This window comes from Perca flavescens, chromosome 19 (assembly GCF_004354835.1).
Source record: "Perca flavescens isolate YP-PL-M2 chromosome 19, PFLA_1.0, whole genome shotgun sequence".
NCBI classification, from domain to species: Eukaryota; Metazoa; Chordata; class Actinopteri; order Perciformes; family Percidae; genus Perca; species Perca flavescens.
In genome coordinates, this window is record NC_041349.1 from 16,470,545 (window position 1) to 16,496,959 (window position 26,415).

General features: G+C 39.4%; 4 protein-coding genes across 6 annotated transcripts in view; 2 read left to right on the forward strand and 2 right to left on the reverse strand.

Annotated features, from left to right (window-relative positions):
- gba2 (glucosidase, beta (bile acid) 2) overlaps positions 1-407 on the reverse strand; it is a 28,880-nt gene extending 28,473 nt beyond the window's left edge. Inside the window, exon 1 of the mRNA XM_028606226.1 lies at positions 58-407. The gene's annotated coding sequence lies outside the window, so the exon portion shown is untranslated. The remainder of the gene's footprint in view (positions 1-57) is intronic.
- A 310-nt stretch (positions 408-717) lies between these two features.
- On the forward strand, positions 718-5,895 carry rgp1 (GP1 homolog, RAB6A GEF complex partner 1). Of its 2 annotated transcripts, none has more exons than XM_028564351.1 (9): positions 718-1,173; positions 1,409-1,524; positions 2,227-2,360; positions 2,568-2,651; positions 2,832-2,981; positions 3,248-3,394; positions 4,211-4,338; positions 4,499-4,676; positions 5,631-5,895. In XM_028564351.1, exons 2-9 carry the CDS (start codon positions 1,409-1,411, stop codon positions 5,852-5,854), a joined length of 1,161 nt encoding a protein of 386 aa, XP_028420152.1. In that variant the 5' UTR covers positions 718-1,173; the 3' UTR covers positions 5,855-5,895. The 2 variants fall into 2 exon arrangements, with proteins under 2 accessions (XP_028420152.1, XP_028420153.1); XM_028564352.1 differs by lacking the exon at positions 718-1,173 and adding an exon at positions 1,181-1,276.
- A 1,023-nt stretch (positions 5,896-6,918) lies between these two features.
- On the reverse strand, positions 6,919-8,393 carry msmp1 (microseminoprotein, prostate associated 1). Its single transcript, XM_028563663.1, has 3 exons — positions 8,291-8,393; positions 8,062-8,170; positions 6,919-7,105 (listed from the first exon to the last, which is right to left on the reverse strand). The coding sequence occupies exons 1-3, from the start codon at positions 8,391-8,393 to the stop codon at positions 6,940-6,942; spliced, it is 378 nt and encodes a 125-aa protein (XP_028419464.1). The 3' UTR covers positions 6,919-6,939.
- Positions 8,394-12,490: 4,097 nt separating this feature from the next.
- Positions 12,491-26,201, forward strand: pik3c3 (phosphatidylinositol 3-kinase, catalytic subunit type 3). 2 transcript variants are annotated; one of them, XM_028564526.1, is made up of 26 exons: positions 12,491-12,941; positions 14,415-14,603; positions 14,909-15,052; positions 15,239-15,368; positions 15,571-15,597; positions 16,585-16,671; positions 17,345-17,440; positions 17,554-17,625; positions 17,784-17,888; positions 19,824-19,916; positions 20,646-20,831; positions 21,110-21,240; positions 21,705-21,786; positions 21,972-22,039; positions 22,133-22,238; positions 22,452-22,568; positions 22,823-22,954; positions 23,081-23,209; positions 23,539-23,608; positions 23,804-23,868; positions 23,949-24,033; positions 24,127-24,201; positions 24,280-24,448; positions 24,997-25,087; positions 25,235-25,360; positions 25,895-26,201. In XM_028564526.1, exons 1-26 carry the CDS (start codon positions 12,877-12,879, stop codon positions 25,907-25,909), a joined length of 2,655 nt encoding a protein of 884 aa, XP_028420327.1. In that variant the 5' UTR covers positions 12,491-12,876; the 3' UTR covers positions 25,910-26,201. The 2 variants fall into 2 exon arrangements, with proteins under 2 accessions (XP_028420327.1, XP_028420328.1); XM_028564527.1 differs by lacking the exon at positions 15,571-15,597 and having other exon boundaries at positions 12,492-12,941.
- Positions 26,202-26,415: the final 214 nt, after the last annotated feature.

Here is a 26,415-nt window from a genome sequence, read left to right on the forward strand (position 1 = left end):
AATCATGTAGAGTTTTTTTTTTTTATATATATATATATATATATATATATATAATACCGGAGAGACTGCGTCATCCCACTGCTGCTCCAAACCGACCTCAGTCAGGACCCTGTAGCTTCTGCTAGCACCTAGCACACTGCACTCAATATGCAAATAAATTTACCACTCATACAAGGGCTTTTATTGCCCTCAGATAAATACCTCAGGTAACAAATTATCCCAGGCTGCCTACACATAACGCCTCCTTTTACAACATTCGTTGATCTAAACCTATACCAAGCTACTTACTCTACCTTAGATGAAAAATCAAAGAATGGCCAATTGTTGTTTGGGTTTGATGAAGTTAAAATTGGTAAACAGGCTGGAAGTAAATGCCTGACAAGTCTACTTGAGGGTTACAACAATCCGACAAAAAGCCGCTGCTGAGCCTGTACCATTCTGAGTAAAAAGGGGGGATTATAATCGTCCCCACGTATTATTCCTCCTTTCAATTGACAGGCATCACACAATTTGATAAATATACAGTTTATTAAAAGCGTTATAAAACAAATCTGTAGAATGTGAGGTGTTAGTTATTTGTAGATAGTTTACGCCTCCCTACAAGTTAACATAGCAACAGTCCACCCCTCGTTAGCTTTGTCACGGGGCGGACAAAGCTTTCTTTTATTTTTCCCAGGATGGTGAAGGCATGTCCCGCCTTACTCTGCCTTTACTCTGCCTCTGATTGGCTTTCATTGACATTCTCATAGTAGGGCGATTGATGCCTTCGCCATCCTAGAAAACAAATAATGTATCACGGTACTAAATGGTCGACCAATTTTTTTACTGGAATTCTAAATTGCCGTTTCAGTGTGTAAAAACATGTTAAATTAAGATTGAGACAACACTAAGATGTTAAACAGAGTATATACTTAAGAAATAATGTGTTTTACTGATACTTGTTTTTATTCTTTATGAGTTTTGTTTTCCTTGGTTCGTGATTGGTCGAACAACAGCGGATATAGAACATCTGTTTACTGTAGCTGGGATGCTAGCTAACTAACCAGATACGCAATGTCTAGTTCTTCGGGAAACACAGTCACGTTTTGTATCGTTTTTTTCTAGAAGTAAATTTAGGTCCGTCCTGGGATAAGACAGCGTAATTGTCTTTCCGCAGTAACGTTTGAGGCCAAGGTATCTGTTTAAATTACTTTTAAAACAGCCCCCATTAGCTAGCAAGCAGGACCAAACAAGTTAACTTCTGTCTGCAGTCTGACTAGCTAGCTAGCTTGTAGCGGTATGTTCATACGAAACTGTTCATCTTGCTGGAATAACAAAGCAAAGTATTTAAGGATCCCAGTGCATTCTCCATATTAGTGATTTGATGTTTGGTTTGCTAAAGTAGTGTTGTTGGTGTTTAACGTTACAGATGATCGAGGTGGTGGCCTCCATGGCCAGAGGCCCCGTGTTTCTCGCCGGGGAGCTCATGGAGTGTCTCATAACATTCACCAACCCGATGTCCCACCTCTCTACTTCTGCCACCAGGTAGGATTTAACTCCTTTAACCTCTTCACCGATCATATACATGAAGATTACGCTTTCTGTCCCTGTATTTGTAAAATACTAAAAATATTACGAAACATAAACTATTAAAACTATTTGGAGGGAGAGTATCAAAATCGACAAAGATTACTTACTTATACAGAATCACTACATATAATGTAGATAGAAGACAAAGGTCCTTGTGTGCTTAAACAAGAACTGGTACCCTGCTACTGACAGTTGATGTGGGTAAGGTATTCCCAAAAAACAGTATTTATGTTTTTTTCTGTAATCTCTGTATTGTTAAGGATGCTGATGATGATTTGTCTTTGTATTGTTGTGCAAAACGGTCACAACAAACATAGTAAGAGAAAAGGCAAAAACAAGTACTGCAAAAGTCAAGAATCGTAAACATATGATAGAATTTCAGAATAAAGAACTGCTTTACAATAATCATGTAACATGCAGGTCCGTGGGCCAGGATACGAGTTCTGCTATGTATATGGGACTTTTGAAATGTTTTTTATTTTTGAATTAGTGGATCAGTATGTCATTATTTTTACGTGACCATCTGAGTTGTTGTGTAGTGTCTTGTGACCTCATATAGACTGGGACAATGTAATGCAGGACACTTAAATCAATCATTTAACCAATCACTCTGTAAATGCCCTTGTGTAACCCTTGTGTTATCTGACTGTGTCCCAGTGAGATGCTGGCATGGGCCAGTGCCCAGATCCACTGCCAGTTTCATGCTAGTGAAAGCAGAGTGGCCCTGCCGTCCCAGGGCAACAAACAGGATGTCCAGGCTGAGAGCAACACAGTGCTTATTCCAAGCAGAGGTTAGTGGGGGGAGGAATATACGCAATCTGAGAGAAGCAGAAATGAAAAAAACATTTATAGAAGTGCATTCACATAATGCGTGTGTTGCGTTTTAAATAAACCAAAATTTAAAAGGTTCAACATATTATTGGCATTGTTTTATTAGCCTTGTTACTTTGTGTGCAGCATGCCTCGGAACACCTAAATACTAATCCTTTCTTTTACAGGAGAGCGAGGTCAGTGTGTGCTGGACACACCACCTAAGATATTATTCTGTGACCTGCGCCTGGACCCCGGGGAGAGCAAAACCTGTATGTGTGTACATATGTTAAAATAAATAAATAAATGACAACACCTTTATATTATAGAGCTTTTAAATGTTTCATATTTAGTATTTCTTTTCCCCAATGGTCATGCAACATTTATAAATGAACGTATTTGTTTCTGTGTGTGATTCAAACAGTCTGACGTGCATAATCACTCTCTCACAGATTCATACAGTGAGATCGTACCCATAGATGGTCCTCCTAGTTTCCGTGGTCAGGCGGTGAAGTACGTCTACAAACTGACCATCGGTTGCCAGAGAGTCAACTCTCCTATCAAACTACTCCGAGTTCCCTTCAGAGTGCTGGTTCTGCAAGGTGAAATGCATTTGGACTACTTTTAATTTCAGTTGCTTGCATTTTGCACTGCAAAGCTTCCAGTGCTAATGGTGTGTGTCACTTGCACCATGATACCACAGAAATGATTTTGTGGCAAATAAAAAGGGCCAGTTTATTTTGCGATTTACCATGCTCTTCGGCCTGTGGAGATAAAGACAGTAATTCATTGCTTAGAAAATGGAGTTGCAAAAAATACTGTAGTCATGTTGTTTGACATTTTGTTGACCTTTTCCTCTAACCTGTAGGCATGCCGGAGCCTCCATTTCAACATGATGAGGAAGTTTCCCCCTCCAATCCGTTCCTAGAGGAAGAGGAAGCAAGCCGCAGGGATGCTCGGCCTCTGGAGAGAGCACTGGACATGCTGATGGTCACCACCTCGAGACGCTGTCCCCGTGAGTCAGATTCTCTATCTCGTTGCTATGGTTTAAAGATCTTTATTATCTCACTCCATTTGTTTTTTTTTAAACCCAAAGCATGATTCTGCTTTTGTCAGTTTCAACTATTATTGCTATTTTATTTTTCTTGAAGTTAAATATATTCATAGAACAAATTAAGTTTATAGCAAGAAATATACCTGTGTTGCCTCACTAGTGTCATAAACTTGGCTCTAGGTCATGACAAAACTGGGAAGAGACCCACAATGTCACTTATTTAAAGAATGTATTATGAAATATGAAGTGTGACAATCCGTAACATCAGTAGTGCATGTGGATGTGTGTAAAATGTGTGTAAGGTGTTGTAATGCAAAAAGGAACAACAAAACAAACAAAACAAAAACAGGGCTTCTGGTGGAGGGAGAAGTCCAGGAAGCTGGGCCTTTTATGTCCCGTGGAGCAGTGAGCTCCCAATCAGGCTGCATCAGCTGATACCCATTTACTGTTACGCAGAGTTAGAACAAGCACACACAACTAGCAGAGGCCGTCACACTAGGTTGTTACTTTGTTGACCACCAGAGCAGCTAATTTCCAACTAAATGTGACCTGTAAACATGTCATATGAACATGTACTAAAATGGATGACAAAAGTAAAAAAATAAAAAAATAGAAGTGTAAACTAGACACAAAATAGTAACAATAGTTTAGTAAATTCTCTGGACCTCTAAATAATACTGGTATTCTACTTTTAATCCTCTTTTCTGATGTAATATTTTCCACTGGTTTGTATTTGGATGTCCACATTTGACTTGTGTGTTCCTTTGTGTTGTCCAGACATGTTTAATATCACCAATATGCGTGGGAAAGTGGCAAAGTTCTGCATCTTCAAGACGGTTTACAGACTTGGGGAGGACATTATCGGCACATTCAACTTCTCAGAGGGAGACATTCCTTGCTTGCAGGTGTGTGTGCTGTTCTTTTTTTTTTGTACATTGCTGCACTCTCCATTTATGTACAAAAGTTTCTTTTTTAATATTAATAATAATTGTGTGTGTGTGTGTGTGTGTGTGTGTGTGTGTGTGTGTGTGTGTGTGTGTGTGTGTGTGTGTGTGTGTATTCCAGTATTCAGTGAGCCTTCAGAATGAGGAGGAGATCCAGCAGCAGTACCAGCGGCGCCCCGGACAGGTCATCAGTGTGACTGGACACGGGCGACACATGGAGTCCTGCCTTCACACCGCCTCCAGCCACTTCTCTCTCCCCATCCCCCTCAACGTCACGCCGGGTTTCAGCACAGACATAGGTCAGTCACCAGTAGGCTGAAACATGTCAAATGTGATCTCTCAAGTGATATAGATAGATAGATAGATAGATAGATAGATAGATAGATATATTCAACCATGCTTGCATAATGATCATATTTGCACTCTTACAGCTTTTGAAAATTACACGGATTGGTCTAATAAGCAGAAGTTCTTTTTGTTTTGGGGTCTTTTTTGGTTAAAGTCTAAGACTATTTCAGCGACTTGTCATCCAAACCTTTTGACATAGTGAAAATAGTTTATTTTTGGTAGTTAGGACCATTATTAATAGAATGTTTCATGAGCCATCGTTTGACTAAATGTTAATAGTAATCATTTACACATCAAATGTAGAACGCTTTACTCGTCAAAACTTTAACAGACGGGCAAATTTGTCCTACATGTCCGACTTTAGGTAAAGGCAACCTGTGGAGATTTTGACCAATGTTTGTTCACACCCAGACATGATGCATATATTTTAAGATTTAGTGTGACTTGCACTCCTTGAAGATATCATTATTTCCGATGTTATTTGTGAACAAATGTTTATAAGCCCACTTTGAAGTCATAGAAAAAATGCTTCTCATAACTCGAGAACTTGCCTGAGAATCAGTTTTCTTCAGTAGCAATGAAACTTTAAATGGTGCCAAAAATGGAGGTAGTGCAGTTGTATCAGTTTTGTCTGAGGGGGAGGCCCACAGTGTCAGACCTGGTTGAGAACATTTCACAATCCCTGAAAAAGAAATCTGTCCAAATATAGTGTTCAGGTATCTAACTTATCTTAAGAAAGAACTCAACAGTTAAAGGGTTAATAAGGTTATTTAGACCCATATTATTGCCTTTTAATAAATCTATCAAGCTCTTTTCTACTGTAACTCCATAATATGCAGGATTAAGTCAATAACAACTTATCACACATCAACTTAACAACCCAAATTGGAACTCTGCTTGTGCAGTGATGCTGAGATGGCGCCTTCACTTTGAATTCGTCACTGCCCGGGAGCCTATGGAACCGCCCACAGTTCTGCAGAACCAATCAGAGGTCACAGTTTGGGCCGGGGCGGAGCATGTCGACGTGGATACCTTCAGCTGGGATCTGCCTATCAAAATCCTGCCCACCAACCCTGCCTTGGCATCCTACATGTCCCACTTTTCAGGGACCAACAGCATTACTATTTGACTGTGTGTGTGTGTGTGTGTGTGTGTGTGTGTGTGTGTGTGTGTGTGTGTGTGTGTGTGTGTGTGTGTGTGTGTGTGTGTGTGTGTGTGTGTGTGTGTGTGTGTGTGTGTGTGTGTGTGTGTGTGTGTGTGTGTGTGAGGGTGGCGGCGCAACAGCATTACTATTTGTCTGTGTGTGTTACAGAGAGAAACTGTATTTTTAGCACAAAGGTGCACTTTATAGGAACAAAGGAGCATTATGATTTTGTTGTTTGCATTGTACAGTATATGCGGAGCCAGTGATTAGTTCCATATGTATATTATGCAACCTATGTTTTTCTTTTTCATATGCATTTCGCGGCGCATCTTAACTTTACGTATTTCTTTTTAGCCCTCATGACGTGCAACTGTCTCTGTGGTTGCTGTGCATTTCTGTATTTATTTAATTTTTGATCCCTTTACTCATTCGCAGACTTTTTCCTATTCAAAATATTTTTACTGTTTAACTTTTTCTTTCAGCTTGAGCAAAGGCTGCATTGAGATGTAAATACTACAAGAGGAAAAAAAATAATTAAAAGTGTGATTTAAATTTGATAGATTACGTGTGAAGAAGTTCATTTACAAAATTCTACATCATTTCTCTTTGTAAACAAGATTTTTATTTGGAGGATAAATGAGTTACAGCAGAGAACAGGTCAAATTCAACAGGGATTGTCATAAATATTAGTGTACGTATATATTTGCTTATATTTACAATAAGTCATTGTTGGATTAATTCAAGAATTCAAAGTCAAAGAGTTTACTGTAATAACTAAATTCAAACATACTGAAAATGAAGTATATCTTAAAAAGATTGATGTTTAAATGTGTTAATGTGGTACATCATTTGGTGCTCAGTGTTAAAAAAAACTCTGCTGGAGTTTTACTTAAATATATTTTCACAGACACATTTCCTTCATTGATGATACAACCCAAAAAGTACAGATGCTGTTAAATTTTTATATTAGTACAGTATGTGTATAAAATGGTTACTGGTATTTAACTGTAGTGAATATTGGTTTCACAGGCAAACAGATTGAGCAGATAGTCGCTGGTCTGAGTGGGTTTCTACCCGTCGAGTTGTTGCTGAAGCGATCCGTGGCTGGGGTCCTTGATGTCCTCATCTGGGGTGCAGGGCAGGCGGGGGTCTGCTGTCTGGACCAGGGACACTTTGCAGGTCACTTGCTCCACCCGCACCTTGCACCACGCAGGGAAATCCACGGGCCGTTGTACCCTGGACAGTTATCAAGGTAAAGGGGAAGATATTGGCTTTTTGCAGTTTTTTTCAATCTTATGTCTTCAAAGAAAACTGATTCCTTGTACTCAGCTTTATTCTTGTAATGTGGACTGTGAACTCCTAACACTGTTGGAAAATCAACAACCATCGCCAGAGGTTGCAGTTTAATGTGATCTTCCAAAACAGTCAAGTCTTGACATTTTCAAGAAAAGGGCCTGAATAAAAGCATCCAAAATGTTCTTGAGCCCTTAATGCAAGTGGTGGTAAGTAACAAAGCACATTTACTCAAGCACTGTTAGTAGAGTTTTTAGGTACTTAGTAAATTACTTTAATTCTGTGCTACTTTATACTTCTACTACAGTTGAGAGAGAGATATGGTTGTTTTCACTCCAGTACATTTATTTGACTTATTAATAAGTTACTAGTTATGGTATGAAGCATATGATCAGCTTATAAAATACATGGTAACATTTTATATAATTATAAAATATACAATATATATACTAATATATTCAATAATAATGACTTTACTCAGGACACAATGAAAGATACATTGTACACTAAAAAAATATACAATATATAGAAAATATAGCAATACATATATAGTAATATTAATGTATCCTTAAACATCCTAAAAAGTTGATGAAATAGTTCCACTGAGCCTCAGCCAGCAACAACATTAAAATGCTGTTGAAGTAATAAGACAATATAATAATAAAACACTCTGAAAAGGTCAATTCTGCATCATGACTACTTTTATTTTGTACTACTTATAGCTACATTTAGCAGACAGTACCTAAGTAAAAGTTTGAATGCAGGACTTGTAACTGAGTATTTTTTAAATCGTGATATTGCTACATTTACTAAAGTAAGAGCCTGGATACTTATACAGTGCGAGTAAAATAACTGAGGGCATCTGGACACCAAACCACACAGGTTGTTTGTGTACTCACGTCTCGCAGCAACCGACACCGACAGGGTGCAGACAGGTGCACTGCATACACATGTTGTCCATCCAGGTTTCCCCCAGTGAGTAGTGCCTCCCCTCGAACACACACAGTGCTGGAACAACACATGCCAGTCAAAAATGAACTCCGTAAGAATGGATATATATATATATATATACACACATTTATTTATTTTTTCAAGTCTGGATAAGATTTTAGAGCGTGTGGATCTCACCTCTGGAGTTAAAGTGGCACTCCATGGGTGCAGCCAACCCACCAGTGGTCCACAGAAGAAGCCCTGCAGCTGCAAGCACCCAGTTAACCCCGGCGAGCTCCATCTTCATCTGGTCTGGTCAGTTTCTGATTCCTCTTCTCACTTTGCTCCCTTATTTATACATCCTGGAGCTTTACGACCACGGCGTGGAGGTGCGGTCAGTGCCGTCATGTGGCCCACAGGCCTGGCTGTAGAAGGTGTCAGCAGTGCCATCCGTTGGGGAGGGGGGTAAAGATCTTGGCGCTGTTTTGGCACTCCGGAGATCACCTCGCTGCGCTTCAGCGGGCATGAACCTCTAAAGTGATAGAAACAATGACACATCCATGTGGTGACTAAGAGAGGGAAGGGTAGGAGAGAGGTGAGATGGAGGGCAGAGAGAGAGAGAGAGAGAGAGAAACTAGAGAGAGGTGATGTCCAAGGAGAGTAGGCGGAAGAGAGAAAGAGCAGAGAAAGAGGGATGGGATGGAATTATCAAACATGATTCATCACCATTCAACCTCTCATATGGTTTTGTCCAGTTCGCTGTCCAGAAACTGAAGATGAGACTTATGTACATGTAAAACACATGCCAAAATACTGATCTACAAAAATTAATAAATCTAATTTCTAGACTCGAAATATAGACTTAAAAGGGCTTCAGATGATCTACTCAGGGTGCTTTCAAGGTAAAGGAAAACATTTAACACTTATCATATGCAGATGCTTCCATACAGGAGTCACTGAATGGTTTGATGAGGATGAAAATGATAGCCTAACAGTCACCAGATCTCAAACCAGTTTAACACCTATGGGAGAGTTTTGACAAAAGTGTCTCCACCACCATCATCCAAACACTAGATGAGAGAATTTCTTTTGGAAGAATGATGTTCAGAGAAACTGTTGGTTTTTCTTTATTGCTCACCCATCTGTATGTTCATACACAGGAGTCTGAACACATTTATATGCATTTCAGGTGCAGAAACCTGCTGTAACCTCTGACCCCTTTCTACCTCAGCAGAATTACCTCATATTAATGATGTCACACCGTTAACTCCAGTCTGTGACCTCATGCGGGTCCCGTCCAACCCCATAGGAATGCCATGTTGGACAAGCAGAATGTCAGGGAAGAAGAAACTTGTTGGCTTTTTGTGAGTATATTAGTATTGATAAACAATTAAAAACATACAATATTGCAGAGGGAAAAAAAGCTTGAAGTAATTTTGAAGAACAGTTAAAGTTTGACAAGAAGTTGATCTCCAACCTGGCCTGGGAACGCCTCGGGATCCCCCAGTCGGAGCTGGTTAATGTTGCTCGGGAAAGGGAAGTTTGGGGTCCCCTGCTGGAGCTGCTCCCCCCGCGACCCGACACTGGATAAGCGGACGAAGATGGATGGATGGATGGATGGAAGAAGTTGATCAGAATATGTCAATTAAAAGTTTGTTAAAGCAATCCTTTAGTTTTAGCAATGTCTCACATTGTTATCTTTATCTGCTAATGAAGGCCATGAGATCTGGCTGAAAGCCCTGGGGGAAAAGTAAGTAGTAAGTATGTAAGTTAACCTTGTCGTAAGAGGGCTTTTTGTTAACCTGCTATTTACAAAGTCAAGAATGAATCTTGAAGCTTCCTCTTTAATACACTTTTGTTAGTATTTGTATCACAACTCTTTTATTATCGTCATCATCAAGAAGTAACTATTAAAAAATCCAAATGCTTGTTTATGTAATTTGGCCTATACTGTATATCCTTGATTTCAATATCTGCTTCCATCAGCCCCAAAAATCCATTATCCATTGGGCTCTAGTTTACTGGATGTTGTGCAGGCGTGTGCATTTCTGTGTAATCCTAAAGTGTTCATATTATGCTTTTTGGCTTTTTCCCTTTCCTTTATTGTGTTATATATCTTTTTTTGTGCATGTTATAGGTTTACAAAGTGAAAAAGCCCAAAGTCCACCCCAAAGGGACTTACCATCTCCAACAGAAAACACTGTTCACAAACTGCTCCAAACAACTCTATTATAGTCCAGCCTTTACTTCTGAGACAACTGTACGTAACTTTGTAACACACGTTATAATGCTCGCCTAGCTGCTAGCGTGGCACGCCCTCATACTCTGCTTCTGACTGGCTAGTAGTCCTTACCTAGCTACTGCCAACTCCCAACAAAGATGGAACAGAAGTGTGATGCCTCATTCGGTAGCTAAAACAGGGAGCTCAACACACAAAAGAGGAGCTGCAGGATTGTGCAGTACAACAAAAATATAGTGTTTTATGAAAATGAAACCATGTAAACCTATCCAGGTACAACCTCTAAAAACAATAATGAACCTGAAAATGACCATAATATGAGCACTTTAAAATATAAAATGTGACCTGACAATGCAATGCAGTATCACTGGGCCAACAACACATTAGCTCATCTTCTTCCAGTTGTTTTCTGTCTGCAGTCCTCTCACAGGAGGCCCTGAGGCCTCATAATGTGGTGTTTTACGTGCCTTTTCTCTGGTACCCCCACAGTTGTTGGAGAGTGTTGATAGGCTTCCCTCATCAGTCAGTGGTGCTTCTTCATTCATTCGATTTGTATGACTCACAGTTGCCTCTCTCAAGCTGTACATTGTTTCTATGGAGACTTGTTGAAGTTCAAGTAGTTTTGTAATCAGTATTAGCAATATAGGCCTAGAGGTAGGAATACATAATAACACCTGATTGCAGAGATGGTTTGAGCATATCAGAGGTCAGTTTTCTCCTTCACTTGATTTTATTCAAATGCTGTTTCAAAGGATGGAAGATGTTTTAATGGCAGATGTTCTTCCATAAGTTTAACTCGGGTGGTGTTGACCTCTTCAGAGCCTGTGGGTCCCATACAATACCCCAACAATGAGTTAACACCCTGATTTGACAACCGGTTGTCGTCAGCGTTGATGAAAAGGGAGGACCTCATCAAAACAAAAGATGAGGATTTTCCTGTCACACGCCTGTTGCCCTTCACGGATATGCACTTTATTTGGGGACAAGTATGTTTTTACTGCGTAGAACTTTGTTTGAAAGTTCAAGGGGCTGTCATCATTTGGTAACAGGACTGTTTTTGTTGGGACTTCTTCACAGTCAATAAATATCTTCCATAGACAAACTGTACCTTAAGTACAATGCAATTTTAAAGAGCATGCCTAGTTCACATTACCTAAATGTTGTACATCAATTTTATTATTATTATTATTATTGTTATTATTATTACTATTATGTTTTAGGGCAAGCAGGTTATTGTATCTCTCTGATACTATACAAATATCTATGTCTGATATGCCAATTTGGACCTATAATATACTAAAAGTGCAGTTGAAATAAAAGGAATTTTGTTTTAAAAATGACGTAGCTTTACAAAAAAAAAACATTTGCGAAGGCAGCACACAAAATGAAGAAATACAAATGTACTTGCTTTATATAAGTGTTCAGTTTTTTAATTGCAATAGTGGAACCCTAATAGCTAATACATCCATAATTTATTAATTTCTCTTTTGTTATCCTCAATATTTACATTTACCTAACATATACAACTGCATGTTAATTGACTTTCAGATCCAAAAATACCTAAAAACAATAATATATTATACATGAAGGAGGTGTAGCTAATAACCAATTGATTTTGTATTTGTAATCACTCATTTAGGCATATGAACATGAGGACGAAATAAACTATCATATAATTAAAATTTTAACTTTATAAACTGGGAAAAATAAACAACAAATGTGAATAACGTTGTATGCTCTACATGCCATATTGATATATCAATGATACATATTGAATATGAATCAAATATATTGTAGGCTATGTTGTTTTGTCAAATTAGCAAAACAGTTTGTCTCTTTTCCCAAGCCCACAAAAACACAGTAAGAAAGAAAGACATGGATCCTCGGAAACAGACATTTCCTAAACGGATATTATTTCTTTTAGTACAAATCATTGCATTATATAGTACAATATTTTCCCAAAATAAGATGAGATGAGGTAAGCCTTTATTGATTAAATACAGATAAATACAGAAAAAATAATAAGCGCTGTATATAATTGTCAAAAGAATGCTTTGTCAACGTTACACTTTTGGGTGCACTGTACCTTTTATAAGCAGGCTGTAAACCCCGCCTCTTTTCTAATTCCTCGTTGGTCCAATGAGGCTCGACGAATCAATACACGATACAATGATTGTCTGCTCAGTTTTCTCACTCCTACAGCGTCGAGGATCGACTACTTTAGCCTGGCTGTAGATTTTTGGCTGATGCTGTGTTGTTGTGAAGCTATCAAAAACATAAAATCATGCCCGGTGGGGCATCCGTTAAAATAATGTCCTTACCTTGAATACAGACACTCCAAGTAATCTTTTTAAACGTCTGTACAGACTGAGTAAGTAGCTGTTCTTGTGAGCAGTAGTTTAAACGGGGGTTCCCAAAGTGTTTTGTGCTGAGCCGAGGCCTTGTCGCAGACCCAACCGCTTGCAAAGTCCCTTATAACCGTCCGGGGTTTCATGTTGAAGTCGTCAGGTTTTTGTTCAACATTTAGTGTTTCCCCCGTCGGAAGATGGACACTGATAAATTTAACTATGTTTACAGCTGTGACTTGGACATCAACGTTCAACTTAAGATGTAAGTTTTGTACTTAATGCGTCGCTTTTGGTCAGGCGGTGTAACTAATCTATCTTGTGACTTGACAGGATGCTTGCTATGTTTCCTATGTGTGTGTGTGTTGGCGTGTCTCATTGACATATTTTTCTGACTTCAAACTATGTCATAACAGTCTGTTAATCTTTCCAATTTTAATCAAATGGTGAAGTAAATATCACGTTTATCATAACAAATCCCAGAGTGAAATGTGTTTAGAGATGTAGTCTGACCTTGTATTGAATCAATTCGTCAGTTAATTAATTAGTCCATGTACAGGAAATTAATAGCTGACCATTTTGATGATTGAATAAGCATTACCTCAAGCCAAATATAATGATTTTCTGGTTCTCTCTCTATGATTTACATTATACGGCTGCAAATTGAACATTTGAGCTGATAAAACGAGTACGTTGAAGATGGGCATTCTGAAGCTAATCGATTATTAAAGAGCATGATCTACAAATCAATTGACAATGATACAAATCTTTAGTTGTATTTCTAGTCAGACCTACAGCTGGAGGAAAAGTAAGCAACTCCTCACATTTGTGAAAGTGTGTGTCCAAAAATTAAACACAATACATTAAAAGAAAAATCACACTATAATTATCTGATTCTAATTAATCGACCAATAGGCCTGTTACAGAAATGTAATAGAAAATCAATGATATATTGTCGTTTAAAGACAAATTCCCTGCTTTTGGGACAATAAAGTTCTATTCTAAACCAGTAAACTGAAAACACCATCATTTGACCGAAGTTGAATAACATTTGATGTTAACTTTCAGGACTTTTGGTCTGAAAGCACTGTCATCTGTCATTATTAAAATATGCAGATTTCATGAGTTTCAGTATAATTGGTCTAATTCATTGTAAACTGTGTCCGGATTTTCTCTCTCATGTCAGTTTTAACGGAATACATATTAACCATCTTTACTGATGCAGTCAATCTGGTTATAGTGTATACTACATGCTAGTGTTTTTTCACATTAAGAGCAAAAAGAAAAGAACAAACAGATCAGAATTTGTAAAAAGAAAACTTTTGCATGTAGATTAACAAATCTATGGAAATAGCTTTCTACTTATTTGTTGATGTAAATTAATATTTGTATTTGTCCTTGTACTCCTATTTTATATGTTAAAGAGCAAAAAAAGAAACCTCCCAAAACACATGATGCTATTTAAGTTGTTGTAATCACATTTCTCTATCATCACTGTCTCTAGTCTTTGTTCTTTTTTGAATTAAAATATGGAAAATCTAAATCAACTTAAAGCCCAGTCTGTAAAAGTGATTAAGGAAACGCCAGAAAAAAAACACAAACCTTCCAAGAAAAAGTTTACAAATGTTGACATATTTGTAAGAGAACAAGTTGAGCACTCTTGATAACATTAGCAAACAACATATTTGTTTCTCATCTTTCTCACCACCCTATTTTGTCTCTTCTCTCTTCTTTCCAGAGGCAGTTTAGAGGGGAAACGAGAGCAGAAGAGCTACAAAGCTCTGCTCGAGGACCCGATGCTGCGGTTCTCTGGCCTCTACCAGGAGAACTGCTCAGACCTCTATGTCACCTGTCAGGTGTTTGCTGAAGGAAAACCTCTCGCACTGCCCGTTCGCACCTCGTACAAAGCGTTCAGTACACGTTGGAAGTGAGAACCAAGCTGTTTCTTTCTGTGTGTTTTCTCTCTTTTCAGTCACAAGACTCTCTGTGACATCAAATGAACTAGACATTCCCCCCAAAATTACATAAAAACATTTCTGTAATGTTTATGAGAGTATTTTAATCTGCTCCCTCTTGTGTGCCCTGTTGTTATTTTACCTTCTTCATAGCTGAAAAGACACTAAACTCCCTCCAATACTAGCAAATAATTTTTCCTGTGGTTACATTTCTGTTCCTCAGACCTTTATTTCCTTTCTTTTTACTCTCTAACCTCTGTCCTGCTGTCGTGTGCAGCTGGAACGAGTGGCTGCGGCTGCCAGTCAAGTACCCAGACCTTCCCCAAAGTGCCCAGGTTGCTCTCACAGTGTGGGACATCTATGGGCCTGGCAGAGCTGTCCCTGTAGGGGGAACCACTGTCACCCTGTTTGGCAAATATGGGTGAGTCTAACCTCACACTATTACTTGTGGTTTGTTACTGATACAATAAAACAATGTTGGAAAGTTCTGTTTTGTTACCAGGTTCAACGATCAGCTTTGACTCCACCTCACAGCTGCATTTTGTAAGATTTCTGTGTAAAAGTGCACTAAAACAACAACAAAAAAACTTCTTCTCTTGTCTTCTAGTATGTTCCGGCAAGGGATGCATGACTTGAAGGTTTGGCCGGGTGTTGAGGGGGATGGAGGAGAGCCCACCACCACACCAGGACGCACCAGCAGCAGCCTGTCAGAGGACCAAATGGGCAGACTCGCCAAGGTACAATACCGTATGCCTGTGGAAAGGAGAACAGGGTTAAGGATTGGGAAGAAAATGGAGTGCAGTGGTGTGGATAGGATTGTGTGTGTGTGTGTGGTAGAAAGAAATAAGATGTAGGGTGTACAAGAAACATTGTATGTGCATTGGAAAAGAAGAGAAACCCACCGATACGAAGCCGTGTCTAAACCATCATCTGTTCCAGGGCCCAGACCTGGAGGTACTCAGTGATGTGAGTACAAGTGGAGGAGTTAGTGTTGGCAATGCAGAATGTATTTGTTTGTACTGTATGTGTGTGAAAAAGGCCTTGGTCCAAACGTATTTGCAAATCACTTATATATAAGTGATTTATGTATCACGCACTGCTTAAATGTGGATTATCACATTAGAACAATAAACACTGTGTCAGGGAAGTTCACATCATTATTTAAACCTACAAATACGCCCTTCATCTGTTAAATCCCTGAATACTTTGCAGCGTTCTAAGTGGGGACCCCAAGTGTTGTATAAACTCATTCAATGCATTTACAAATACATTTTGACCCAGATTTTGATGTAAACACTTGTCTGTCAAGGTGTACGGCTGCATTCTTGAAAGCATCACACACATTGGTTTTTAAGTTTTCTGCTGTTGCCATACATTAGTGTATTTTGTAAGTGTGCGTGTGTGTGCATGTTTTTCTTGCCAACTTGTTGCAGCTTTTTGTAATATTTAGGGGAGGGTGTCAGAGAGTTAATTTCATTTTAACATCTGATTACATCAGGGTTTTTTTAAACATTGAATTCCTAGAATAGATTCATTGATTCCAACATTTTTTTTATTAATTCTGAGTGCAGTTGCCTTAATCATATCCAAAGTGTTTTCTAGCCTGATACCACTACTTTGTCATATGTTATTTTAAAGAGTGAGTACTAATTCTAACCAGCTGAGTTGTGGTCTTCCTGTTCATTGCCAAATGTGTGCTTTCATTCCCGACACCCACACTGACTGATGAGTGGATTGGCTGCTGAGTGTGTGACCGGAGATGCTGGATTGGCAGCTGACACTGGATTTGTGCATGATTGGTTGAGCTGTTTGCACATTAGCCACCCTGCTGTGTCCAGTTCTGCTGCAACAGAACCTCAACCTCTGTTTTTTTTGTATTTTAGTAAACCTTTTTTCCTGTTTCCCTATCCTCTTTCTTCCTCCCTTCTTTCTCGCTTTTCTCTCTCCATCCAGCTGACAAAGGCCCATCGACAGGGCCACATGGTGAAGGTTGACTGGCTGGACCGTCTGACCTTCAGAGAAATTGAGATGATCAACGAGGTGAGTTGGTTTTAGCTCCACTGTGTTTCAAAACAGCATTTTTTTTTTTATTCCTGTGGTAGAAAAGGTCACTTTGTCCAGACTGAAATATCTTAACAACTGCTTGATGGATTGCTGTGAGGTTTTGTACAGACATTCATGTCCCCCTCAGGATGAATTCTAATAAGTTTGGTAAACCCTCAACTTTTCATCTATCGCCACCATCAGGTCAAAATTTAAATGTTTTCCAAAACTTTGGTTTCTAACTAAATACCTGCTAAACTGACATTTCCATCAGCCTCAGCAGTAGTTTGTGTTAAGTGCTAATTAGCAAATGTTAGCATGCTAACACTATATGGTGAACATAATAAACATTGTTCCAAGTTAACGTGCTGATGTTAGCATTTAGCTCTAAGGACCGCTATGTTTTAATATATTCACCAGAAACACAACTTCAATGAATGCTAATATGGATGTGTAAATAACACGTTAGCCATATCAACTTGAGGTGATATGTCAATGTTGTGTTCACAACCTTTTTTCTGCTGTAGGTTTTAAGTGTTTGCATGTGTCATCTGCAATATAATAGTCTCTTACTTAGTATCCACTTCTTACATAGTTATAATATACTTAACTAACTATTTGTTGTGTTGTGTTTTGAATTGAAACGTTTTCTTCATGTATGTTTTTGCAGAGTGAGAAACGCAGCTCTAACTTCATGTACCTCATGGTGGAGTTTCCCCGTGTCAAAACAAATGATAAGGAATACAGCATTGTCTACTATGAAAAGGTATTTTCATATTTCTAAGCACATAACTAGGTGCAGTTGTAGCATATAGTATCCACGAATCATAATAAAAACGGTGCCAGCTGATTGGTTTATTTTGCTTTGTCCCCACTCAGGATGGAGACGACACATCACCTGTTCTTACCAGCTGCGACATTGTCAAAGTTCCTGACCCACAGATGGGGATGGTGAGAGGACACACACACACACACACACACACACACACACAAAAAAAGGTACATATTTATTAAATTAGCATTATAATTTTTTAAGTGCATTTATGTACAAATAAGACAATTATTTGGCATGTTTAATTTATAAATTCCAATTCATGGTCTTTCTACAGGAGAACCTGGTTGAGAGCAAGCATCACAAACTGGCTCGTAGCCTCCGCAGTGGGCCCTCAGATCACGACCTGAAGCCCAACGCTGCTACACGTGACCAGCTTAATGTAAGTAACAAGCAGTCTAGTTTTTAGTTAGGGTCCATACATAATCAACTCCAACAGTAACTAAGTAAGTGTTATTAATATAACATCTTTCAAGAGCTGTAATAATACAGACATAAAATACAGACTCAAGAGGAGTAAAAACAACGTTAATAGAAATAATACACAGGCAAGTTTTGAGATGCTTTTTAAAGATGTCCACAGATCCAAAGTTTAGGAGCCACAACCTTAAAGCAGTCTCAGTCTCCTTTAGTTTAAGTCAAACCCATCATCATAGGACGTCATAGGACTTCAAACTCCTGAAAAGTCAAATTAGCTGTTCAGCGGTATCACTGGTGATTATTTGGTTGAATTAACAGCGCTGGCTCTGCATTTGTGTGCTTTAACAGTGACTTTGAATGTAACTCAGTTTATTACCGGAACAAACTGTTTTAACACAGATATTAATACTCAAGGATCATCTCTCTGGGTGTTATGCTCAGTTGAAGCGCTTCGATTTTCAGTATCAAAGAAGGATATCAAGGCATTTAACTTGCAGATACAGCTGTCTTCTTTTCCTTTTTCCTTTCAAGTCAAAGTGCCTTTATTTTTAATGGACTATCTGAGATCTCAAACATTTAATAAACAAGTTAAAAATACTGCTTATAGGTTTGGGATGCCCTGTTATTAGGGGTGTGACGAGACGCTTACTCCACAAGACGAGACACATCACGAGATTGGGTTCACGAGAACGAGACGAGACGAGATTTAAAAATTTTTTTTAAAGAAATCCTCAATGATGAAATATATGAATGGAAAATAGTTTTTTTATTCAACTGAAAAATCACAAAATGCAAAACAATTTAGGTGCCTTTTGAAATCAACTATTAATGATGAATGTTATAATGTAATGTTTTAATATTTAACTTTTTTTTTACTATTTTAATGAATCATATGCAGTAAAGGACATGCAAACACTGCAAAATGTTTTGTATAAAATCTACCAACTGGCCTCTGCCCTGTGAAATCTAACTCCTTTCCACAAATCGAACATAAAAAAATAAACAGTATAAATAAAATAAATGTGTAAACAACAGAAAATGTTTAAATGCAAACAGTAAGTGTATCAATAACCAAAGTACTGCTCTCTCAAAACTACAAGTGCAAACAGAAACAATTTTTTTCTATAAGATAAACTACACAGAACAGCCTAAGATATGGTCATGTTCTTTTTCAAGAATATAAGCATGTCGACTATTTCTGGCAGCAGTTGAGACCTTTGGGCAGTAACTATGTCTCCTGCAGTAGAAAAAACACACTCACTTGGAACAGAGGTAGCAGGGATGGAAAGGTATGCTTTGGCAAGTGGAGACAGCAAAGGATATTTAGGAGTTGCCGAATCCGACATTTTCCACCACAGAAAATGGCCTCATATCAGCTGCAATGAAAACGCCTATGTCCCTCGTTATTCCCGTGGCTCTTGCACTTACCGGTGGCAGAGATGCAAAGGCTTTTAGAGTTGTTTGGCCTTTTAATGTTTTCGTCGCGGGTGCTGTAGTTGGTAGAGAGCTGTGGTGGTGCTGTAAGTGTTTTTTGCATAGTGCTCGTGTTAGCCGCGGTATCTGGCATTTTTTCTTACAATATTTACATATTGTGTTCGTCTTGTCTGTCACTCTTTCGCCGTTTATTATTTCCGCAGGAAAACCAAAATGTTTGCACACAAATGATTTAAAAGTGGCAGGGGGATCTTCAATAGTAATTTCACGCTCCATCACGCTGACATCACATCGCCTCACGAGACAACTTTTCACCTCGACGAGAAGTCTCGTCACGTTTTAATCTCGTGAGATCTCGTAAAACGAGATCTCGTCACACCCTTACCTGTTATGTCATTACCATGTCTGCTTTTGTAAATCACTGAAATGGATTTGATCTGTATGTGTCTGTATGCACCAACAGATCATCGTGAGCTACCCTCCAACCAAGCAGCTGAGCTCTGAAGAACAGGACCTGGTGTGGAAGTTCAGATACTACCTCACCACACAGGAGAAGGTGTGTGTGTTTGATATATTCTGCTCTGACTAGTCTGGATCAAAGGAAGTACAGTTCCAGGACAATTGCCTGACATCCAGCGCGATATCCCTCACCTTCCGCGCTCTATGTGTTGCCGTTCCCAAAATCCCTTTGTTTCAGGAAACAACAACAAACTTCGAGTTAGCAAGTTAGTACACGTACACGCTGAAAATGGCAAGTTTGGAGGAAAATTTGTATCGTACAATAAAGCAAGCCTCCTTTGTTCTTTCAGGGAATGATTGTAAAGATTTACAAAGAATATGTTTAGGGCTTTTACTATCTAACTGGGATGTTTTGGGACCTATTGGAGAGGATTGTGTGGACAAAGTACACACGGGGATACATTGGTAAGAGCAAATTAAGTTTAACCATGTATGTATCCAGCTAATTTAAATAGCTCACCTTCCTGTATTGTGTGAACCTGAGACTATTTTGCAGAGCCACCGTCACTGTGTCCGGAGTTTAGCGCCGCCCAAGACGATTAGGATTGGTTAAAAGAAATGCAAACAACCCAGAGCGTTTTTTTTTTCTTCTCCTATCTTAAAATGTATGTGTGCTGTAGCCAGACCTTACTACAGCGCTGTGGAGATAGGTCTGGTAATGCGAGACTATGCTCCGCCATACCCAAGTCTACTCAGAATCTTATCTCAATCCTCTTCTCTCCCACATGTTCAATGCTTCCTCCTCCTCCTCCATCTCTCGCCACAGGCCTTGACAAAGTTCCTCAAGTGTGTGAACTGGGATCTGCCCCAGGAGGCCAAGCAGGCTCTGGAGTTGCTGGGGAAGTGGAGGCCGATGGATGTGGAGGACTCCCTGGAGCTGCTGTCCTCCCAGTTCACCAACCCCACGGTCAGACGCTACGCTGTGGCACGCCTGCAGCAGGCAGATGATGAGGTAGGCGTAGGAGGACTGAGGGGGGGTCAGGAGGAGTGTATACTTGTGTGGGTGGATGATGATGACTTAGTGTGTGAAAAAAACGTTTAAGTCTTCTGAGACAAAGCTTTATTCCAGAGTTTACTTTCCAAAGTATGCTTATCACAAAAGTATGAAGACAGTGCTGTTAAAAGTTAATGAGTTATGTAACGATAAACCTGAGCTTTAAATCCAAAATGTGAAGTACTTTGGAAAGAGAAAGTCTTTTGCATAATTATTCCCGTCTCATCTCTCTCTAGGACCTGCTGATGTATCTTCTCCAGCTGGTCCAGGCGCTCAAGTACGAGAACTTTGGTGATATTCAGGGAGGCCTGGAGCCAGGCAGCAAGAGAGACATCCAGGGACTTTCAGATGACTCCGCACTGGACAGGTCAGTATTTGGATGAGAAGTTATAACAGCTACTGTGGCTATGGATCATAAATACGTCAACACTACTAGCAGCTTTGACAGAAGCAAGGCACATGTGGAGGTTCTGTTGTGGTCAGTTGTTAAAATGTTTAAAAAAATAACACTGAGAAGCGAAACATTTGTCGTACCTCCAGTGATTATTTTTCTTGTTTTGTTTTTTACTGCCTAGATCTAAATTTACCTCAGGAATTCTGACTAGTTTGGAGAGTATTTGCTGCTTTGCAGAATTTGATTATTTTTCTTTCAGAAGCCGTAATGAACTCTTAGGGTGTTTGATTTTACTGGCGTGACTCTCTAGAGCTCTGGCCAGAATCCGGAGGCAGAGAAAGTCTAAAACACACCATGTCTCCAGTTTAAGTAAAAGTGAACTTAACTTTTTAATTGCCATGTTCTCTGACTTTACTTTTTCTTTTCTCTATCTGTAGTTCCCAAATTCTGTCTGGCACATCTGGACCTTCCACTGCCACGCAGAAAGGCAAGGAAGGGACCGACAGCGACAATCTAGAGGTAGGGAAGGCAAAATGTTAAAAGTAGAGCAAAGAAACTGTTACATTGGGGAATATAGTTTTAATCTGTATTAATCTCCCCATAACACACATACATTCATCAGTTGATGAAGCAACAGGGAGTCAGAAACACAGTATTGTGCCAGAAATCTTAAAAGTATTTCTGTTTTCTTTATCTCTTTGTAGCAAGACTTGTGCACATTTCTTATCTCCCGTGCTTGCAAGAACTCCACACTCGCCAACTATTTGTATTGGTGAGTAGCAGTTCAAAGCCTCTTAGTTTATTATTGCTGAACATGGTTTGTGTTTATATTCATCTGTCTGCAAAACCTGTGTGCCGTCTTAAGGTATGTGATTGTGGAATGTGAGGATCAGGACACCCAGCAGAGAGATCCTAAGACCCACGAGATGTACCTGAACGTCATGAGGAGGTTCAGTCAGGCTTTACTGAAGGTCAGGCCCTCGGAACAAATCATTGTACTGTGCATACATTTAGACAACAAGTTGTCAAACTATTCCTTTAATCTTTTTTTGCACTGTGATACATGTCTGCATCGCAGTAGCACTGTCTGTATAGGTTCTGCAACAAACTGAACTACAACAATTACTATATATATTTTTCTTTGTCTGTTCCCTTTTGATGGACACCCTTCCTCTTCCCTCCAGGGTGATAAGAGCGTGAGGGTGATGCGGTCACTGTTGGCCGCCCAGCAGACGTTTGTAGACCGACTGGTGCAGCTGATGAAGGCCGTGCAAAGGGAGAGCGGAAATCGCAAGAAGAAGGTAACAACAGAATACCTGCACATGTAAATACTTGCTAAACCTACAACCGTATTTTCTCTCGGAGTCTATCTATTTAAATTATGCTGTATGTGTTTCCATATTTTATTGTGCAAATATATCTAAAACATGCTTTAAACACTTTTTTTTTTTTCTTCTAAAAAATCATTAATTTGTATGGCAGTTGCTTTTTACTGCAATGGCACACGGGCACACTGATCCATGCTGAGTTGTGTTCCATCCCCATGTGTCTACAGACGGAGCGGCTGCAGGCTCTGCTGGCCGACAACGAGAAGGTGAATCTTTCAGAGATCGAGCCGATTCCTCTTCCTCTGGAGCCTCAGATTAGGATCAGAGGCATCGTCCCCGAGACGGCCACACTCTTCAAGGTACAGAAAAATTTACTTTCATCCTCACAAATCACTTTCTCATCTTCTCTGCTGTGTCTTGGCTAAAACCAGTATCGGTGTGACACATTGTTCATGAGTCTTTTCCCTTTTGGGTGTGTATGTCAGAGCGCTCTGATGCCAGCCAAACTGATTTTCAAGGCTGAGGATGGAGCCATGTACCCAGTTATCTTCAAACATGGAGACGACCTGAGACAGGATCAGCTCATCCTTCAGATCATCTCGCTCATGGACAAAGTAAGAATACTCTTATTTTGGCGGGTTTCATGAATGGGAATTTACTGTATTTAGTGGTGGTTTTAGTTTATTTTAATTAGACTACTAGGCACTTATAGTCATTGATCTCTTTTTAGAAAGTTTTATTTTCTACTATGAAAAATGTTTCAGCTGATATGTTAAAGTTCACAATAATATTGGTATTATGCAGCTACAGTATATTTGTATCCATGATTTTTAATTTTTTTTATTATTATTTCATGAAGAATAATGACACAGAAATACAGTTGTTGCTTCCATTGTGTCTCTTTATAATGTAAACAATATTTGTTTTGTTTTTGGGCTCATAGCTGTTGAGGAAAGAGAATTTGGACCTAAAGTTGACACCTTACAAAGTGTTGGCCACCAGCACCAAGCACGGTAAGTGATGACCTCTCAACACTCTGTTTGGTAGAAAATAGGCTCCTATAAAAATGTAATACATACAGTAATAAGGCTTCATTTGCTAGTTAGGGTTAAAAAAAAAAAAGAAAATGTTTAAAAATAGATAAGATGTGTTTTATTACTGCTGTACTTTCTATACTACAACTATAAATAGTTATATTCTTGTTCTAGGTTTTATGCAGTTTGTTCAGTCTGTTCCTGTTGCTGAAGTCCTGGCTACTGAAGGCAACATCCAGGTGAGCATAGAGGAGAAACAATCTGGACACCGCTTACATGTTGTTCTAGCCGACAATAATTACACCGTTTGTTTCAACAGAGCTTCTTCAGAAAGCATGCACCAAGTGAAAAAGGACCCTACGGCATCAGCTCAGAGGTGATGGACACCTACGTCAAGAGCTGCGGTGAGTCAGTTTATTTTAACATGTAATCTGTTGGTATGCTCTACCTGCAAAACACAGTTAATCAATGTCGTCTCTCTCACTGCGTCCTTCCAGCTGGTTACTGCGTCATCACATACATCCTTGGAGTAGGAGACAGACACTTGGACAATCTGCTCTTGACAAAGACCGGTGAGGCAAACATGTCAAATTTCAGATATTGATTTTCCTGACCTAGCAGTTTTATAATATTAGCTCTCCTCCATAAAGGAAAGCTCTTCCACATCGACTTCGGCTACATCCTGGGTCGAGACCCCAAACCACTGCCTCCGCCCATGAAGCTGAGCAAAGAGATGGTGGAGGGGATGGGAGGCATGCAGAGCGAGCAGTACCAGGAGTTCAGGAAGCAGTGCTACACCGCCTTCCTGCACCTCAGGAGGTAAGGAGATCAGACACACAAATGCACAGAAATAGCAAATTTTTTTGAAGAGAAGAGTCATGTTTTAGTACAAATTTAGCTACAAATCATGTCTATTTTACATTTTTGCCGACCACTTTCTTAAACCATTCAAATGACATTTGACCTTTTATGCTGTCACTGGTACCAAAGTATGTCAGTAGAGCATGAAAGTAAACTTGCAGAGACTTGGTTTAAGCAGCCAGGGGCTTCCAGAAACTTGGACAAAAATAATGGCATTAAATGTGTGCTGTGATGAATTATGTGTTTGCCGCTTGATTTTGATACTTTACCAGTTTTTAGATTTATTTCAGACTTTGGTTTAAGTCCATGTCAATAGACCGTAATGGGAAGTCTAGTCAAGTTGTATCTGGTGAACTAAAGAATATCAAATTAACAGTACGACACATCAGCAGAAATCTCCAACTCCAAATAAAGGCCTAGTTAATTTTTGTAAGGAACAATAAGGTTAAAACTACAATACATTACCACACACTGAGGTTAAATACTTCTTTCCTCTATTTCTTCAGATACTCCAACCTGATCCTGAATCTGTTCTCTCTTATGGTGGATGCCAATATTCCAGACATCGCCCTGGAGCCTGACAAGACGGTTAAAAAGGTACATTTATTTTTTATTTCAGCGGAGTTTAGATGTCACACCAGATTGATGGGGGCTTTATTTATCCAGGCACTTTAGATGGAGCCAAGTAATTACACTGGTATATCTTGAATAATGTTTTTAATGGACCTCGTCATTTGCCTCCAGGTGCAGGACAAGTTCAGATTGGACCTGTCGGACGAGGAGGCAGTCCATTACATGCAGAGTCTGATTGATGAGAGTGTGGGCGCTCTGTTTGCTGCTGTGGTCGAGCAGATACACAAGTTTGCTCAGGTATGTGTACCCAAACACAAAACATACTTAATGTCACCTATGAACAATTCGGATTAAACAGGCTAAAATGTTCAGCACCTCCTCTGGCTACATGTTAAAGGTCCCATGACATGGTGCTCTTTGGATGCTTTTATATAGGCTTTAGTGGTCCCCTAATACTGTATCTGAAGTCTCTTTCCCGAAATTCAGCCTTGGTGCAGAATTACAGCCACTAGAGCCAGTCCCACAATGAGCTTTCCTTAGTATGTGCCATTTCTGAGTCTGTAGTTATTAGTAGTAGACGATTCCAGATCGGCCCATCTGAGCTTTCATTTTCTCAAAGGCAGAGCAGGATACCCAGGGCTCGGTTTACACCTATCACCATTCTAGCCACTGGGGGACCATAGACAGGCTGGGGGAACTCCTATTAATGTTAAAAAACCTCATAAAGTGACATTTTCATGCCATGGGACCTTTAAAAAGTAAATTTCTCTATTCTGTTCAATCTATAAAAAAAAAAAAAAAAAAAAAAACGTTGTTCCTGTCTCTCTTCAGTACTGGCGCAGATGAGCAGAACCGAGACCGCTGAGAAGAGGCTGAACTGGATCGAACTTTTGCAGCATGACCACATGATAGTACGGCTCTGAGCCGACTTATACCATGTGTGTATGAGAAGACGAATGAAAGAAACCCAATGACACTGGTAAAAAGGCCAAGAATGCACTGCCAACCTTTACTGCAAGATAAATAAACAAGGACATTGATGTCTTTGTTTGCTTATGTACATATAATGTATATTAATTATTAAATGAATGAATGAAATGTATGGCCAAATAAAAGACTGTTGATACAAGTGAACGTGGAGGCCGTTTGTGGTTTTTATACTTGTGTATTTTTCAGCATTTTAGCCCAAAAACGTGCTGCTATGCAGCGCTTATGGCGCGCAACATGTTTCTTGATTGAGCATTGCTGACCATATGTGGATGGTCATACCGTCAATGCTGGGGGTAGAAACAAGTTGAACCTCCAGAGGGTTGGTGAGTCACCGAGCGAGTGACTAAGCATTTCCTGCCAGA